This window comes from Musca autumnalis, unplaced genomic scaffold (genome assembly GCF_047663935.1).
Source record: "Musca autumnalis isolate F117 unplaced genomic scaffold, ASM4766393v1 scaffold_1, whole genome shotgun sequence".
In the NCBI taxonomy this organism is placed as follows: domain Eukaryota; kingdom Metazoa; phylum Arthropoda; class Insecta; order Diptera; family Muscidae; genus Musca; species Musca autumnalis.
The window spans coordinates 23494148-23509051 of record NW_027411644.1 but is presented as its reverse complement, the minus strand read 5'-3'; the positions used below and the strand labels follow the sequence as shown (position 1 = coordinate 23509051).

At 40.8% G+C, this 14904-nt stretch overlaps 1 protein-coding gene across 11 annotated transcripts in view; it reads left to right on the top strand.

Annotated features, from left to right (window-relative positions):
* Positions 1–14517, top strand: part of Ssdp (Sequence-specific single-stranded DNA-binding protein) — a 38883-nt gene extending 24366 nt beyond the window's left edge. For all 11 annotated transcript variants that reach the window (XM_073970233.1, XM_073970169.1, XM_073970158.1 and 8 more), the window contains one exon: positions 10552–14517. In XM_073970233.1, the coding sequence (XP_073826334.1) occupies positions 12151–13473 (1323 nt within the window). In that variant the 5' untranslated portion in view covers positions 10552–12150 and the 3' untranslated portion in view covers positions 13474–14517. The remainder of the gene's footprint in view (positions 1–10551) is intronic.
* Positions 14518–14904: the final 387 nt, after the last annotated feature.

Sequence of the window (14904 nt, the reverse complement as noted above, 5' to 3'; positions counted from 1 at the left end):
CCACTTATCTCTTTTTCTTGCGGAAAACACGTTTCTCTTCTCTCCTTTTCTCCCGATATCTCTCTCGTGCGCTACGCGTTGCTACTGATTGTAAAGTAGCTCTATATGCCGCATTTTTGTCTTCGGTAGCAGCACGACACTCCTGGTCATACCATGGATTCCTTTGTGGAGGTCTCTGGAATCCAAGTATGGATTTTGCGGCTGTTTGCATGTAGTGGGCAATATTTTGCCATTGTTTTGTTATGTTATCGGGACAAGGAGTGCTCTCATTAAGCAATTGGGCTAGTTGAGTGGAATATGCTGTGGCTATCTGTTGTGTTTGCAGCCTATCGATTTCCACCTTCCGCGTTGTGTCTGTTCTTGCTTTATTTGCAACGTTTAGACGGGTACGTACCTTTGTTGCAACAAGGAAGTGGTCCGAATCAATGTTTGCGCCTCGGAACGATCGTATATCCAACACGCTCGATGAATGTCTTCCATCTATCACAACGTGATCTATTTGATAACTTGTTCTTTGATCTGGAGACAGCCAGGTGCCCTTATGTATATCGAGATGCTTAAATCTGGTACTGCTAACTACCATGTTTCTTGCAGCTGCAAAGTCTGTCAGCCTCATACTATTGTCAGATGTTTCACTGTGGGGACTGAATTTCCCGACTGTTGGGCCAAAGATATTCTCCTTTCCAATTTTGGCATTAAAATCGCCTAGTATAATTTTAATGTCATGGGCAGGGGAACGGTCATAAGTTTCTTCTAAGCGCTCATAAAATATATCTTTGGTCTGTTCCTCCTTGTCTTCAGTGGGATCATGAGCGCAAATAAAGCTGGTGTTGAAGAATTTTGCTTTTAATCGAATTGCAGCGAGTCTTTCATTCACTGGGGTGAAGCTGGAGACCAGATGTTTTAACCTCCGACCAACTACAAATCCGCAAGCAAACTCATGCTTTTTTATGTCATGGCAGCTATAATACAGTGCGTGAACAGTGTTGTGACGCCTTTCCCGTTCCATCGTATTTCCTGTGCGTAAACTGCACCTTCTCTATAAAGAGTGCGAACATTCCAGGTGCAGATTCGTAGATCATGGTCCTTAAAACGTTTGCGAGGTTCGTCAACTTTAGAGGGGTTTGCTTTTCTTTTCTTTTGTTTTTTCGTAGTAGGCCGTATTTTCTAGGGGAGGGTTACTAACCCGACGCCCAAACCCAAGTTTTTAACGTTCTTATGGGTGAACGCGCGCTCACTACCTTTAACGGGTGTTAAAGGCAGTTCCCAGGTGACACCACTGGGAGGTCAGTGTCCACTTGAGATGAAAGAGGGACCAAGATAAATCCTGGGCTTTGCCATGTTGAAGCCGGTCAGGACCGTTCCTTGGTATCTTCCATTCCCTACGTCGATAGAGAGACAATGCTATGCAATGTTGAGTAACGTTTATAGCCTTGGGTATCTTCAATACAGTAACTAGAGTGGTAACGGGTGTGTGTGTATGTGACAAACTGATTTTAAAAGCTCAATCTTTATGTTTCCAGTAATGGACACTATAAAAAGCTTGAATATACTTTGTTTAAATTAGAATTTTATGAATATAGCCGAACCTTAAAACTCATCTTGGAAAGTATAACCAACATAAAAGAAAGTAACAGTCTGCTGCCCTGACGGAGATATACCCTCATCCTCTGACCAAAAACAAAAAAACGCAAAGAAATATTTGAAAAAGCTTGAGAGTTATCTTGCACAGTAGCCATTTTAATATGTGACGGTAGTATTTTTGTAGCTTTTGGACCATTATCTCAGGAAGTATGGACTTAACCCGGAAAAAATTGTACTGTTGCACAGTGGATCCACTTGTATGGAGAAAAGAAAATATTTCCAGTAAATATCAAGCTAATGCACTGGTTACAGCTTTGTACTGCTACGAAGATTGTTTTAAGAAACCATGAGCGCAGCTTTCTCCCCTCAATCCCCCCTGGAGGGGGATATACGGTATGGATTGTTTTATGCTCTTTATACAAATTGTCTTGAACAAAAGTACCGATTATCTTACGATGCAAAAAATAGGAAACAAAACAATCTCCAAAACAACATAAAAACCAATCAATTTAGCGGGTTGAGTAGACCAAAATTTTTCACGGTGCTCTTGAAGCAACTTTAAATGGAAGGTTCTTACCCCTGGGAAGTTTTTGCGGATTCTGAAACTACAATGTTCATAGACGAGAAAAAGCAAAAAACAAAAAAATCGCCGCAGCGCTTTTTAAATAAATCGCGATTCAAGTTGTCATTTTTAGGGGTTTTTTAGGTTTTCACAATTTTGCTTGGAAAACGCAAGCCCTATCGAAATGGGACTAAAGAAAATGTTGTAGATATGAAAATTCTCTATATTATTGACATTTACGATAATTTTGTAGGTTTTACCGTTATTGAGATATAGAAGTTTAAATTGGGACAATGCATTGACTGTATCGCATCCTTATAAAACAATGTCATGACTGCAATTTCCCAACTTAAACTTATATATCTCGAAAATGGTACGACCTAGGAGAAAAATACGAAAGCCAATCTTGTAGATAGTTTTCACAGCTAAAAGATTCTCTCCAGTCCCATTGCGATAAGACCTACCGTTTTCAAGCAAATCGTGAAAACCTAACAAAAAAGCTAAAAATGTGACCTGAACATACATATACAGTTGCGAAAACAATAATAGCACCACCATGATCAATTTGTTTGTCATTACGAAAACTAATGAAGATTGTTGTTGCTTCCACAAATGTTGTTGTTACGTACTTAGCCCAAGGTGTCCTCTTTTATAAAAAAGTAAAAGTAACATTCACATTAATTTAAATATTTGTTTTTTGCAGCTTTAACCAAAAACGGGCAAAAAAGAGGCGAAATAAATAATAGCACCACTTACAATTTCTATATAAAACGTGTAATTTTAGGGACATTTTCTAGCATTTAAACATTTGTTAGACTTTTTGAAAATTAATTTATATTTTTTGGATATTCCAACTTTAAAAAAATTGAATGTTTTAAATTAAAATAGGTCATGAAAGGGCATACAGTGCAGAGAATCCCAAATAAATAAAGAACACCTTTGTTGATGGCAAAATTTTACCGATAAGTTGTCAGATTTGTTTGAAACTCTAAAAAATGATTCATCACGCAATTAACTGTAAAGAAAATACATAAAATATTGGAATTATATGAACCCTGACAGAACATCAGGTCAGAATTTACATCCCAAATGCCAAAAAGTAATATTTCAAAGGTCCTAGTAGATTATACAAGCATTATATTTTATTGGAAATAGAACAAAAAGTTCACAAATGTCCCAGAGAACATAATTTAAAAGCACTCAGTTCGGGGAAACGCCATAATTTTAACGAACAACAGGATGCAGAGCACAAAAAAGATAACAAGGAATTTCTACATTTGCTAGACCAACTGTGGGACCATATTTTATCTAATTGTGTGACAAAATATTCATGTTTGGAGGATTATATTTTCGTTTATTTGTTAGATGTCCTCAAAAACTCGGAATAAAACCAAAAATATACAGCAAACCCCATTAACAGAAGATTTTTAACCGTAACAGTATGAGGTTGACTTTGTCGTTAAGGACTAAGCTCTATACACGGTATCAAACCCATAAAGGATTAACTTATTTTCGTTGAAATCCTGGAAATGACGACTCCATTTAATAAAGAAGATAATTTGGCACTAGTTTGGTCTTTCCCACTGAATATAAACAGTAATAATCTGGGGTATAATCTGGAAAAAAGTAAAAGAAATTGTGGTTTACAAGTTATGTGACCATTCTCCAGGGATGTACGCTGTCCCTAGACTATGACAAATCAACAAAGTGTTAGAGAAGTTCAATAAGGTAACCACAACATCGAAACTAATGACCAGAAAATCATTTTGGACAGTTTCTTAGAGGTCCTTGTAGTGGAATCCTGCAATCAATGTCAGAATCCGCTTGTTCGATACCAAGCCTGTCCCAATGCGTTACTATCGAGTTCAACTCAACAGGAAATCAGTAGGCACTTGGTTTTCTTGATTTACTACTATTTTTTGAGTGATAAAGTGTAGACATTTGTCCAATTTCTATAATTCTAAACGAATTTTTAATGGTGGTGCTACTATTTTTTTCGCCCACTTTTTGGGGTTTTTATAAAAATTGCATCATTTTTTTAAAAAGTGTCGAAAATAATTGTGGTTTTTGTTAGTTTTAAATTCTTTACACTCGGTTAATTCTAAAAACGCATGAAATCGTCAGCAAAATTTGTCCATGTAAATAAGAATGCCTCCAAACCATTTTTGTGGGAGATGGTGCTATTAGTTTTTTCGCAGCTGTATATATATCTCACAAATGGTAAAACTTAGGAACAAATCATAACCGTCAATCCTCTAGAGAATTTTCACAGCTACAACATTTGCTTTAGCCTCATTTCGATAGGACTTGCGGTTTCCAAGCAAAATCGCGAAATCCTAAAATAAACCTAAAATGTGAATTTTGATCACGATTTATTTAAAAATCCCTTCAGCGATTTTACTCATCTATGAACATTGCTGTTTGAAAATCACAGAAACTTCCCAGGTGTAAGCGGAGGCGCACCATGTATGACATTGTTTTATAAGGTAGAGATACAGTCAACGCATTAAAAGCTCGTGAGCTTACCAATAAAATGACACAGCGACGGTTTCACAAGGCTTTCTGCACGAATGCTTTCAGACTGTGAGCCTGTACGTGTCAGTTCATCGGCGATTTCGTTTCCTTCTATATTACAACAGAATACGATTGAATTTTGAATGTTCTCAAGTTGATGTCTACATTTGCTAACGATCTCAGACTTTATTGTGTATGACCTAAGTGCCTTTAGGACAGTCTGACTATCGATAAAAACAACTATTTGTCTGTCGGCGTCAACTTCATTGCCGGTTCCCTCCTCCATTTTCGAGCCATCTGTGAAAATGGCTAGCCTATCTGAGAAGGGTTGACCATTTCTCCAATCATTCCTCTCCGGTAGACAAATATCCGCCCTGTTGAAATTAAGGATAGGTGCAATATGTCCAGTGGTTGAAGGTTGAGTATTGCATTTAGGGCCGCCTGCGGTGTACTTCTCACAGCTCCAGTGTTGAGCAGTGAAGCTGCTCGCTACATGCCTGCAACCTTAGCCAGGTATGTTCCATTTTCGAGTCCTTTCCACCAGACAAGACATCCATAGGTTAAGATTGGACAGACCACAGCTATATATAACCAGTATATTATGTGTGGCTTGAGTCCCCAACTTTTACCTATCGAATTCTTGCAGGAGTATAGTGCGATTAAACCCTTCTTAGCCCGTTCCTCAGAGTTCCTCTTCCATCTTAGCTGCCGGTCAAGGATTACACCCAAGTACTTGGCTTCCAGAGAAAGACTTAACGTCTAGTACGGGAAGGGTAAATTCGGCAACCTTCCTCTTCCTGGTGAAAAGGACAAGCTCTGTTTTTGTCGGGTTTACGCCTAGACCGTTCCGATGAGCCCAAGTCGAAAGTTTTACCAGGGCCCTCTCCATTAATTCTGACAGAGTGGATAGGAATTTTCCACTGATGAGAACGACGACATCATCAGCGTAGTCAAGAATCTTCGTACCGGCCCTATCAAAATCTTGTAATATCCCATTTATCACCAGGAGCCATAGCAGAGGTGACATGACAGCACACCCCCCTGGGGTGTACCCCTGTTGAGAGACTTCCTGATAGAGCTCATCCCTAAATGCGAGTTGATAATTCTGCTCTCCAGCATCCTAGCAATCCATTCAATGAGGAGAGAGGAGATACCGATGTAAGATAGGGAATCATGTATTGACTCGACAGGTTTGACACCTCTAACCTCTCCCACCTCCATTATTGGGGGCGGGACCCACGCTGAGACCACTTTTCTGCAGGGGATTTCCGCCAGAGTTACAGCTGCTAGAGCGGCGACTTCCGAAGGGGGTTCAAAACCGCCGAAGCACGTCTTACTTTTCTCCACGCTGTCAGATAGGACGACTCTCCTCAGACGACTTTCGACAAGCAGCCAGCCAATGGTCATCGCTGATCTTTCTTTCGGGATCGGCTTTGTTAATGACTGCTACGCGCAGGTCGGCTGGGGTTGCCGTCATAACACCTTTAGTTCTAGATTTGCCCGCACCTCCGGATGTGTCTAGCGAGGTTTGTTTACCTCTGACGACCGCATCGGCCCTTTTTTGGAAGACATCCAGTGGCGCGTTCACACGCGAAGACGTGTGTGCAGTCTGTCTCTTGGGGGATGGAGGGGCCTCCTCAGTTGACCTACCCCTTTTCACGTTCTGTAGGTGTGAAGAGGGGTTTGGCTCAGGAGTCGACCCTATTCCCTCAAGGGGAGCTGTTTCAACCATCTGGTCCTCTACCCGATTCTTTGCAGTGATACTGTCATCCTTGCTTTGTGAAGATGGAAATACACGAGATGATGCCGTCTTGTTCCCTGACCGTGATATAAAAGATACCAGATTAGCAGACTTCCGTGGTATCGTTGCCACGGAACCAGACGGTGGCCTTGCTATGGCCTGCCTAGTCTGTATTTCGGCATGTGGTCTCGGCGTATTAACTATATTTGGCGTTGCAGGTGCCACAATCCTAACAGCCTCTTGTTGCTGTTTTGGATGTCGTACTTCTTTTGGGGTCAGGAACTCAGGAAGGTCAGATTCACCTTCCGTCAATGTCCTCAACGGAGCGGGAGCCCGGCTCACTTGAGTTCCTGGATTTATTGTGTTTATTTTCCTCATCGGACTATCAACCCTGCTATCCGACAAGGTGGTAGCATGTTTAGAGAGAGGGAATGGAAGGGTTCTCCTAGGTATATGGGGATAAATGACCTCAAACTTTCTCATAAACCCAAGTTTCAGCCTAATTTCTCTAAAATCCTTATCCGTCAACATATTGGGATCCCTATAGACGTATCTATATAGATAGTTATAGGATCTCCGGTAGGTTCGTTTATGGTTTTTCTCCTTGATGTTAGCCTCCCTTGTAGCGGTGGGTGAAGAAAGGGGGTTTTGACTCCTCATCCGACAGTGTCGTGTTGTCCCAGAATCCATCCGGATCGCTATCGTCACTGAGTCCAATAGTGTCACTTCTTTCCTCTAGAAGATTCATCAATCGTTTTTAAGCTCCTCAATATGTCGCCTAAGTCTTGAATTTAGTTCGTCAAGAGTCGAGACGTCCCCACCCTGAGAGTTTGAGTTAGTTGCATTTTTTTGCTCTTTGTACGTGTCCATAGCCTGATCCGTCAACATTTCCTGGGGTGTGTATTTTGTGTTTGTTTTTGAGTTTTAATAAAGAATCCATGAGATATAGTGTTAATGGGGGAGAAGAGGTAGGTCATGGCATAGCCCTCCTTTACCATGTTATACTACAGTCGGTACCCCACTGCATACCTTTAAAAACGCCGATGGGCACGTGTTCGCCTAACACCCCTGCATTGGGGGATCTCAAAGTTAAGCAGGAGATCACTGCTGGATAACCTATAGTTCGTTCACAACTTTCCTCATACAATACAGGGAAAGCTGTGACCTTAAGCCCCCATATCGCGTCAAGATCGTTATCCCTGGTGGGGGAAAACGTTACAAACGATTTCGACTGTATGTAGATCTTATAGCGTTCTTCCTGCAAGACACTTAACGTCCTCGTAGGTCATATTTGGAAGAAGAATTCGTGACCTTTCCATCGATGCCAATTATGTTAACCCTAATATACCTATAGAAACCATATTCAAGGGCAGCTTTAGTCTGCGGTCCACCATTTAAATTTTGGCACTATGTAAATACTGGATAATCTTAAACCCATGACCTACTTTGGAAAATTATTCTCGAGGTGGGCACTGGTGGCATCATGACTAAAATCTTAGGTCAAACTTAAGTATATGTTCGAATTAGCATGGCAATCTTCAAAATCCATAATAATATTTTGCAATATGTACCCTTGGCAAGGGTTCAAATGCTGATGAAAATATCGGATCTTTCACAACTTCCTTTGCATTGGTTCAAAAGCTAATGAAAAGATCGGATCTTTCACGTCTTCGTTTGAACCAATGCAAAAGATGCCATGAAATCACGTCATCGCATGGGACTCCTTTCTTCAAATTTTGCTGGGATTGCACAGACTTTTGTTTAAATTAGAATTTTATGAAGATACCCAAACCTTAAAACCCATCTTGGATATCCTGGGTAAAAGTATAAACAATTAATTACATGACCGGGTCTCCCTCCGATCGTTCTGAACTATTTTATACCAATATCATTGCCCAGCTGGCGGAAACATCTGAACTTTTTGCCGCAGGTAGATCTTTTCTTCCTGATTAAAAAATATAAATCCTTTGGGGGGAACTCCATACTTCCCGAGATATGGACCAGTGAAAAAGGATCGCAACTCGGAAAAATTTAGAATTCAAAACAAAATTGTATTCCTGTGCCCGAGATTTACACCTGTCCACAGGAGAAATACTGAAGGCCAGCTCATTGGAAAAAAAATTACAATTTAAAATAAAATGTTGTTGCCGTACCCGAGTTTTCCACCTGTCTATAGAAGAAAGTTTTAAAATTCCCCAACGCGTTTAATGCGTTTAATGGAAGTAAAAACTTTTCCCCAAAGAACTTTATATTTTTGTAATCTGGTCAAAAAGAACAGATTTAGCTGGGAGATTTAGCTGTTCCCAATCTTTAAAAGAAGACATTTTGCCATAACAATCATCATCATCTTTTGCATGTCTTCTGTTGTATTCATACATTTTAACAGTGGTGTAATTATTTGCTATCGTCACCTTTTATTATTTTCCTCTTCCACTTGAATTGCTGCATAGGGATGCCGTAGTACTAAAATATAAACAAAAAGACTTGACAATGTTAAACCTCCCCTCAAATTGTTACATTTTCAAGCCGAATGTCGTAGACCACTGCAACTTGGCAATCCTTTTGTATTTGAAGTACAATTTCAGCGTTTCGTACTCTCCTTTTTTTTGTTTTTACCAAATAGTGATGTCAATCGCCATCTGGTAACAAAAACGCCAGAATTTGTTTTGGAATGCCAATTACTACATCATAGCTTGAAAATGCAAAATTGAGGACTATTGAGCTTAAATTAAAATGATTACCAAGGGAACACCTTGAAATCCTCATTACGCCAATATATTATTATGGTTATTGGTAGTAGGGCCCACTACTAAGGCCATCAAGTACAAAAAACTGCACACAGATGTTTTTGGACCAATCGACAAATTATCGAGGAAATTTCGTAGAATAAGATTATATCGTTGCTGGAGATGTATGAAGATGGAATCCTAACAAATGGGACTTTCGAGGCACATATATCTGGAGGTACTGCCTTCTCCTTGAAAACAAAAATGTTGTAGCCAAGATCACAACAACTAACCGCTTTTAAAATTCAACACGATCCTAAAATTGTCCTTAAGCTGGGTTAAATGCTCAATGGTCCCTGAGGAAATAGACCAACCTACATAGTCCATCTTGGTACATGATCTAAGTTTGTAATCCATTCCTTTCGATAGTTCACTATGACAGAGAGCATGAATTTGTCCACGATAAACATATCGCTTCGAAAATGACAACCTCCGGTAAAAATTTAGAAACAGTCCTCCTTAATCTGCGTTTAAGCGAAAATTTTTAGCTTTTGTGAGGGAATCGGGTGCTTGTCCGATATATACCTTCTTTTAACTTAATGTACGTTTGCACCAAATCTACCTTCAAAAGTTATCGTATGCACTATTTGGCAGAATAAATTTGATTTAAGATTTGAACCAAATCGAACGGATCGATAGTTATATTGAACGCCAGCCAGACATATTCACGGACAGGGGATTTAAGACATTCTCCTATGGACAGCGACAAAAGTAGGCTACGCGATCAAAACTCTCTTTTAAATTGAAAGTGTTCTTAAGTAGCCGGCCTTCGGCCGGGGATTTAAGCCTTTCTCCTATGGACAAGGACAAAAGTGGGCTACGCAAACAAAACTTTCTTGTAAATTTAAAGTTTCCTAAGTAGCCGGCTTTGAACAGGAATTTAATACATTCTCCTATAAACAGGTGTAAAAATAGGTCGAGTGCATAAAAGTTCTCTTCATAAGCTTTAAAACGATGCCCACGTTAGAATTGTAAAATGTCAAGACCCATATTTTGGGAAGGATGGACTTCCTTCCGGAAAATTATATATCGTTGTATTCAGGATGCCAAGGTCTATCTACTGTAAACATTTCAGCCCGATCCGAGAGGTGCCCCTAAACGACATTTAAGCTAATCCCTAACAAAACCCATTATTTTGGGAGGTTTTTTTTTTTGCTGGGTGTTTCTCATCACCACCGCATGTTCTACTGCGATTGTAACAATAACAATTCTCACCATAATTTTGCAAACAAACAAAAAAACACTAAATTTACAATACTGATTCGCACTGTACATTTTGGCAATTCTTTCATTACATTTATTTTCTCATCTTGAATTTTATTTTCATATTGAATTTTGCCTTCTTTTTTTTCCTACATTTTCAGTTTGCGAAACGTCGTCGTACACCAACAACAACACAATCATCATCACACACCAAATAAAAGGGGGAGAATTCATGTGAGCGTGAAAGAGAGAAAAAATCGATACTTGCTGAGCGAATGTTAACAGAAGAGTGGCAAGAGTAGCAGGCGGCAGCAAATAATAACAACAACAACACCAAAATACCAAAAAAAAAACGAATGAGGTGGTTGTTCAGCGCAACTGAACTCAACACACATCAAGAAGAAGAATCGGCAGCAGCAGCACCACCAGCAACACGACACACAGAGTCAGCCACAAGCATACACACACACGCAGACACATCTACTGTCATCGTCAACGTCGCAACGCAACCAGGCCAACAACAACCACAATAATAATAAAGCACCACACATCGACGCCAGCAGCAAGTTAAGAGCAGCGACTACGGCAGTTAGCAGCAGCAATAACACAAAAACAACAACAGCAACGTAATAATAATAAAAAAGCAAAAAAGAAACGGTAAAACGACGACGAAGAAGAAGCACCAGCAGCAAGCAGATACAAGAAGACAAATATGAACTAAATTTTGATGGTATTAGTCGTTCGTGTATAAATCAGATGAGAGGATATAGGTGAAAGAAACTCACGCACACACAAGGGAACCCTCAAACAAAAATCAATTGGTTCGCTTCGCTCGCTCGTTCGTTGGTGTTTTTAGATTTAATGCAACAACTGAAGAAACTCAATTGAATTGTGAACTAAAAAACACCGAATTGCTGAATTGATGAAAAAGCCTCAACAACCAACTCAACTCTATCCAAAAGAAGAAGAATAAACGGGAAAAAGCACAAACCGACGAAACATAATTTCAATAAAAGTTAACGCCGCGTAAACACCACCAAAAAGTTAATAATGAATGGAGTCGCAAAAATACACAAAAATAGTTGAAGTGAGAAGACACGACGACGACAACAACGACAAGAAACAAACATTGAAAAAGATACACAGATAAACGCGGCTGCGAAGAGAAAAAGGGAATATAGAAGAAATAAAAACCGTCGACAGACGAATAAGGAAAACCCCCAAAGTGTTGAACAAAAAATCGGAAAGGAGAATAACACCGAGGAAAAATAGGATAAACCGAAGGAATTGATGAAAAAATGATTGGTTGGGGGTGAGAAAAACGAAAAACCGACGAATATAAAGGAAAAACAAAAAATTGAAAATTGTTTTTGTGATTTCATATTTCCATTGGCGTTTCGTTACGTTTTGCTAAAATTCAGTCACTTCTCCTCCATCCAAGTTTCGATAGAGACATTTCACAAAACTCGGTGAACAACAAAAAAGTAAAGAATAGAAAAAAAAACACAAGTTAAATCAACAAATACAGGGTGAGTGAGCGCCAATCGACGAACGGCACTGAAAAAAAGTAAATTGGCCGTCGGAATCAACCTAGAGCCAGCTAAACGCGGCCAGCGGTGATTTCTCTGCACCGGATTCAGAGGCAGCCAGGCAGCTCCACTAACATTTCTCTCATTGACGGACAACACATCACATCTCACCATCTGTCTCGCCAATAAAGCGGCGACAGCAGCAAACAAGCAACAGTATAACAAACAAACATGTATGGCAAATCTAAAACCTCATCGGTGCCTTCAGATGCTCAGGCCCGTGAAAAATTAGCTCTGTATGTGTACGAGTACCTGCTACATGTCGGAGCGCAAAAAGCAGCACAAACGTTCCTCTCCGAAATCAGATGGGAGAAGAATATCACACTAGGCGAACCACCGGGTTTTCTGCACACATGGTGGTGCGTATTTTGGGATCTATATTGCGCTGCCCCCGAAAGACGTGATCAATGCGATCACTCATCAGAGGCCAAGGCCTTCCACGACTATGGATTTGTCAGTTCGGGTTATGGTGTAAACGGAATTGGCCCTGGTGGTCCACACAGTGCTGGCGGTCCAGCACCCAGCCCTCTAGGTCAAATGCCTCCAGGAGGTGATGGTCCTATGGGACCTGGCGGTCCAATGGGAGCAAATTTCTTCCCCAGTTCAACGATGAGACCATCACCGCCCACGCATGCGTCAAGTCCACAACCCCCACCATCACAGATGATGCCGGGCCAACCGCCATTTATGGGCGGTCCACGATATCCAGGTGGGCCAAGACCCGGTGTGCGTATGCAAGGTATGGGTAATGAATTCAACGGGCCTCCTGGCCAACCTATGATGCCCAACAGTATGGATCCAACGCGGCCGGGCGGAATGGGTCCAATGAATCCTCGCATGAATCCGCCTAGAGGACCCGGCGGTATGGGTCCCATGGGTTATGGAGGACCCGGAGGAATGAGAGGTCCTGCGCCTGGGCCGGGTGGAATGCCACCCATGGGTATGGGAGCGGGCGGTCGACCTCCTCAATGGCAGCCGAATGCAACAGCGCCTATGAATGCGTATTCATCATCATCACCGGGCAATTATGGTCCCGGTCCAGGCTCAAACGGTCCTCCGGGACCGGGAACACCCATCATGCCATCACCACAAGATAACACACAAGCCGGCCCCGGTGGTCCTGGCGATAACATGTATTCACTAATGAAACCAGAATTTCCCATGGGTGGTGGTCCGGACGGCGGAGGCGGTGGCCCAGGTGGCATGGGTCCTATGGGTGGTGGTCCAAATTCAATGGGTCCTGTACTTAATGGTGGAGCGGGCGATGGCACCGGTCTCGATGGTATGAAAAACTCACCAGCCAATGGAGGACCTGGAACGCCTCGAGAAGATTCAGGCAGCGGTATGGGTGACTACAATCTCGGCGGCTTTGGTGGACCTGGGGAAAATGATCAAACAGAATCGGCGGCTATATTAAAAATCAAAGAAAGTATGCACGAAGAAGCGAAAAGATTTGAGAAAGATACAGAACCTTCCGACTATTTCATGCAATAACCGCCCGAACAAACCAACCTCGTACAACCGCAACAGCCACAAACAACAGCAGCAGTAGTAGTAGCAGCAGCAGCAACAGAAATTGATGAAAAGATGAACAATAGTAACAATTCCTCCTCTTCTTCCTGCAATGCCATCAACTCCAATAATAGCAGCAGCAACACCAACAGCAGCATAACAAACGGCAGCAACAAAACGAAAATCAATCAGCAACAATACCAGGCTGATATGTCAACCACAATGACGGCGGGAATAACAGCAACAACAACATCAGCAATGGAATCACAAACGTCAGCAGCAGCGGCAATATCATCCTCAACTGCAGCTGGTGCACATAGCAGCTCTAGTACCATCGCCGATGAAGATGAAACAAGTGCATTATTAGCGGTAGCAATGATGAATAGTGTCAAGGAAGGTCTAGGATCTGCTATGCTACAACATTTGTGGTCCTCAATGGCTGCAGTTTCCAAGCAACCTTAGGCTAGCAACCGGCAAAGCATGGGCTAGATGAGAAGAGAGGAGGAGCTGAGTTAAGGACGACGACGAGCCCGCTCTAAGCACGGCACCAACTCCTGTGTTACTTAAGTTTTGCGAATTGTGAATGCATCTTGCCATGATGGAGAGGTATCAACGAAGAATGCGTCTGACTGTGTGCCGCCACCGCCGCCTGCAACCCCCCAAATGGCTTTTGTTGGCCGCACAATATATTTGAGGAAACCAAGACGACACGATGACCGGAATAAAGCCAACCTACCTACATATAGTGTGGAAAAATAGCAGCAGCAACAGCAACAAATAAGTCAACCATTACTGAAGAAAAAGGCAACAACAAATTACTGGTAAATGGCATTAAGAAATAATAAATTAATTTTTTTTTTTTTACTTTTAAAAATTATTTTTAGTTTCTGTAAATTAAAATTAAAAAAAAAGAAGAAATCTACAACAAACATAAACAATTATTATTATAAATGATATATACATACAACATATTATACATATGATGATGGTAAATTCCCTCAGAAAACAACAAAAAAAGAAAGAAAATGAGAAGAAAATTTAAATAAATTATTTCATAAAAAAAAAACAAAAACATAAAAAACTGCAACTTAAATCCAAAATTCAACCAACAAACCCATAGTAGGCAATCTGAGTGTGCAAAACCTATTTAATAGTTGTGAAGGTCTCCAATTTCAAGAAATCCATAACTAGACTGCATAATTTTGACCTGTTGCCTTTTTCAGAGGATACAAAAAATTATTAAAATTGGAAAAATAATCGTTCTCAATTTTTAAACATTAAAATTATTGTTTTCTAACAATGTATATCCCCGTATATATTCCATGTCTTCGGTTAAAAACCTTTCCTTTGGTTGGAACATATTCGTTGGCAAGTCAAAGAGAAAGGACAAGGATTTCAGTGGAACCGTTTTAA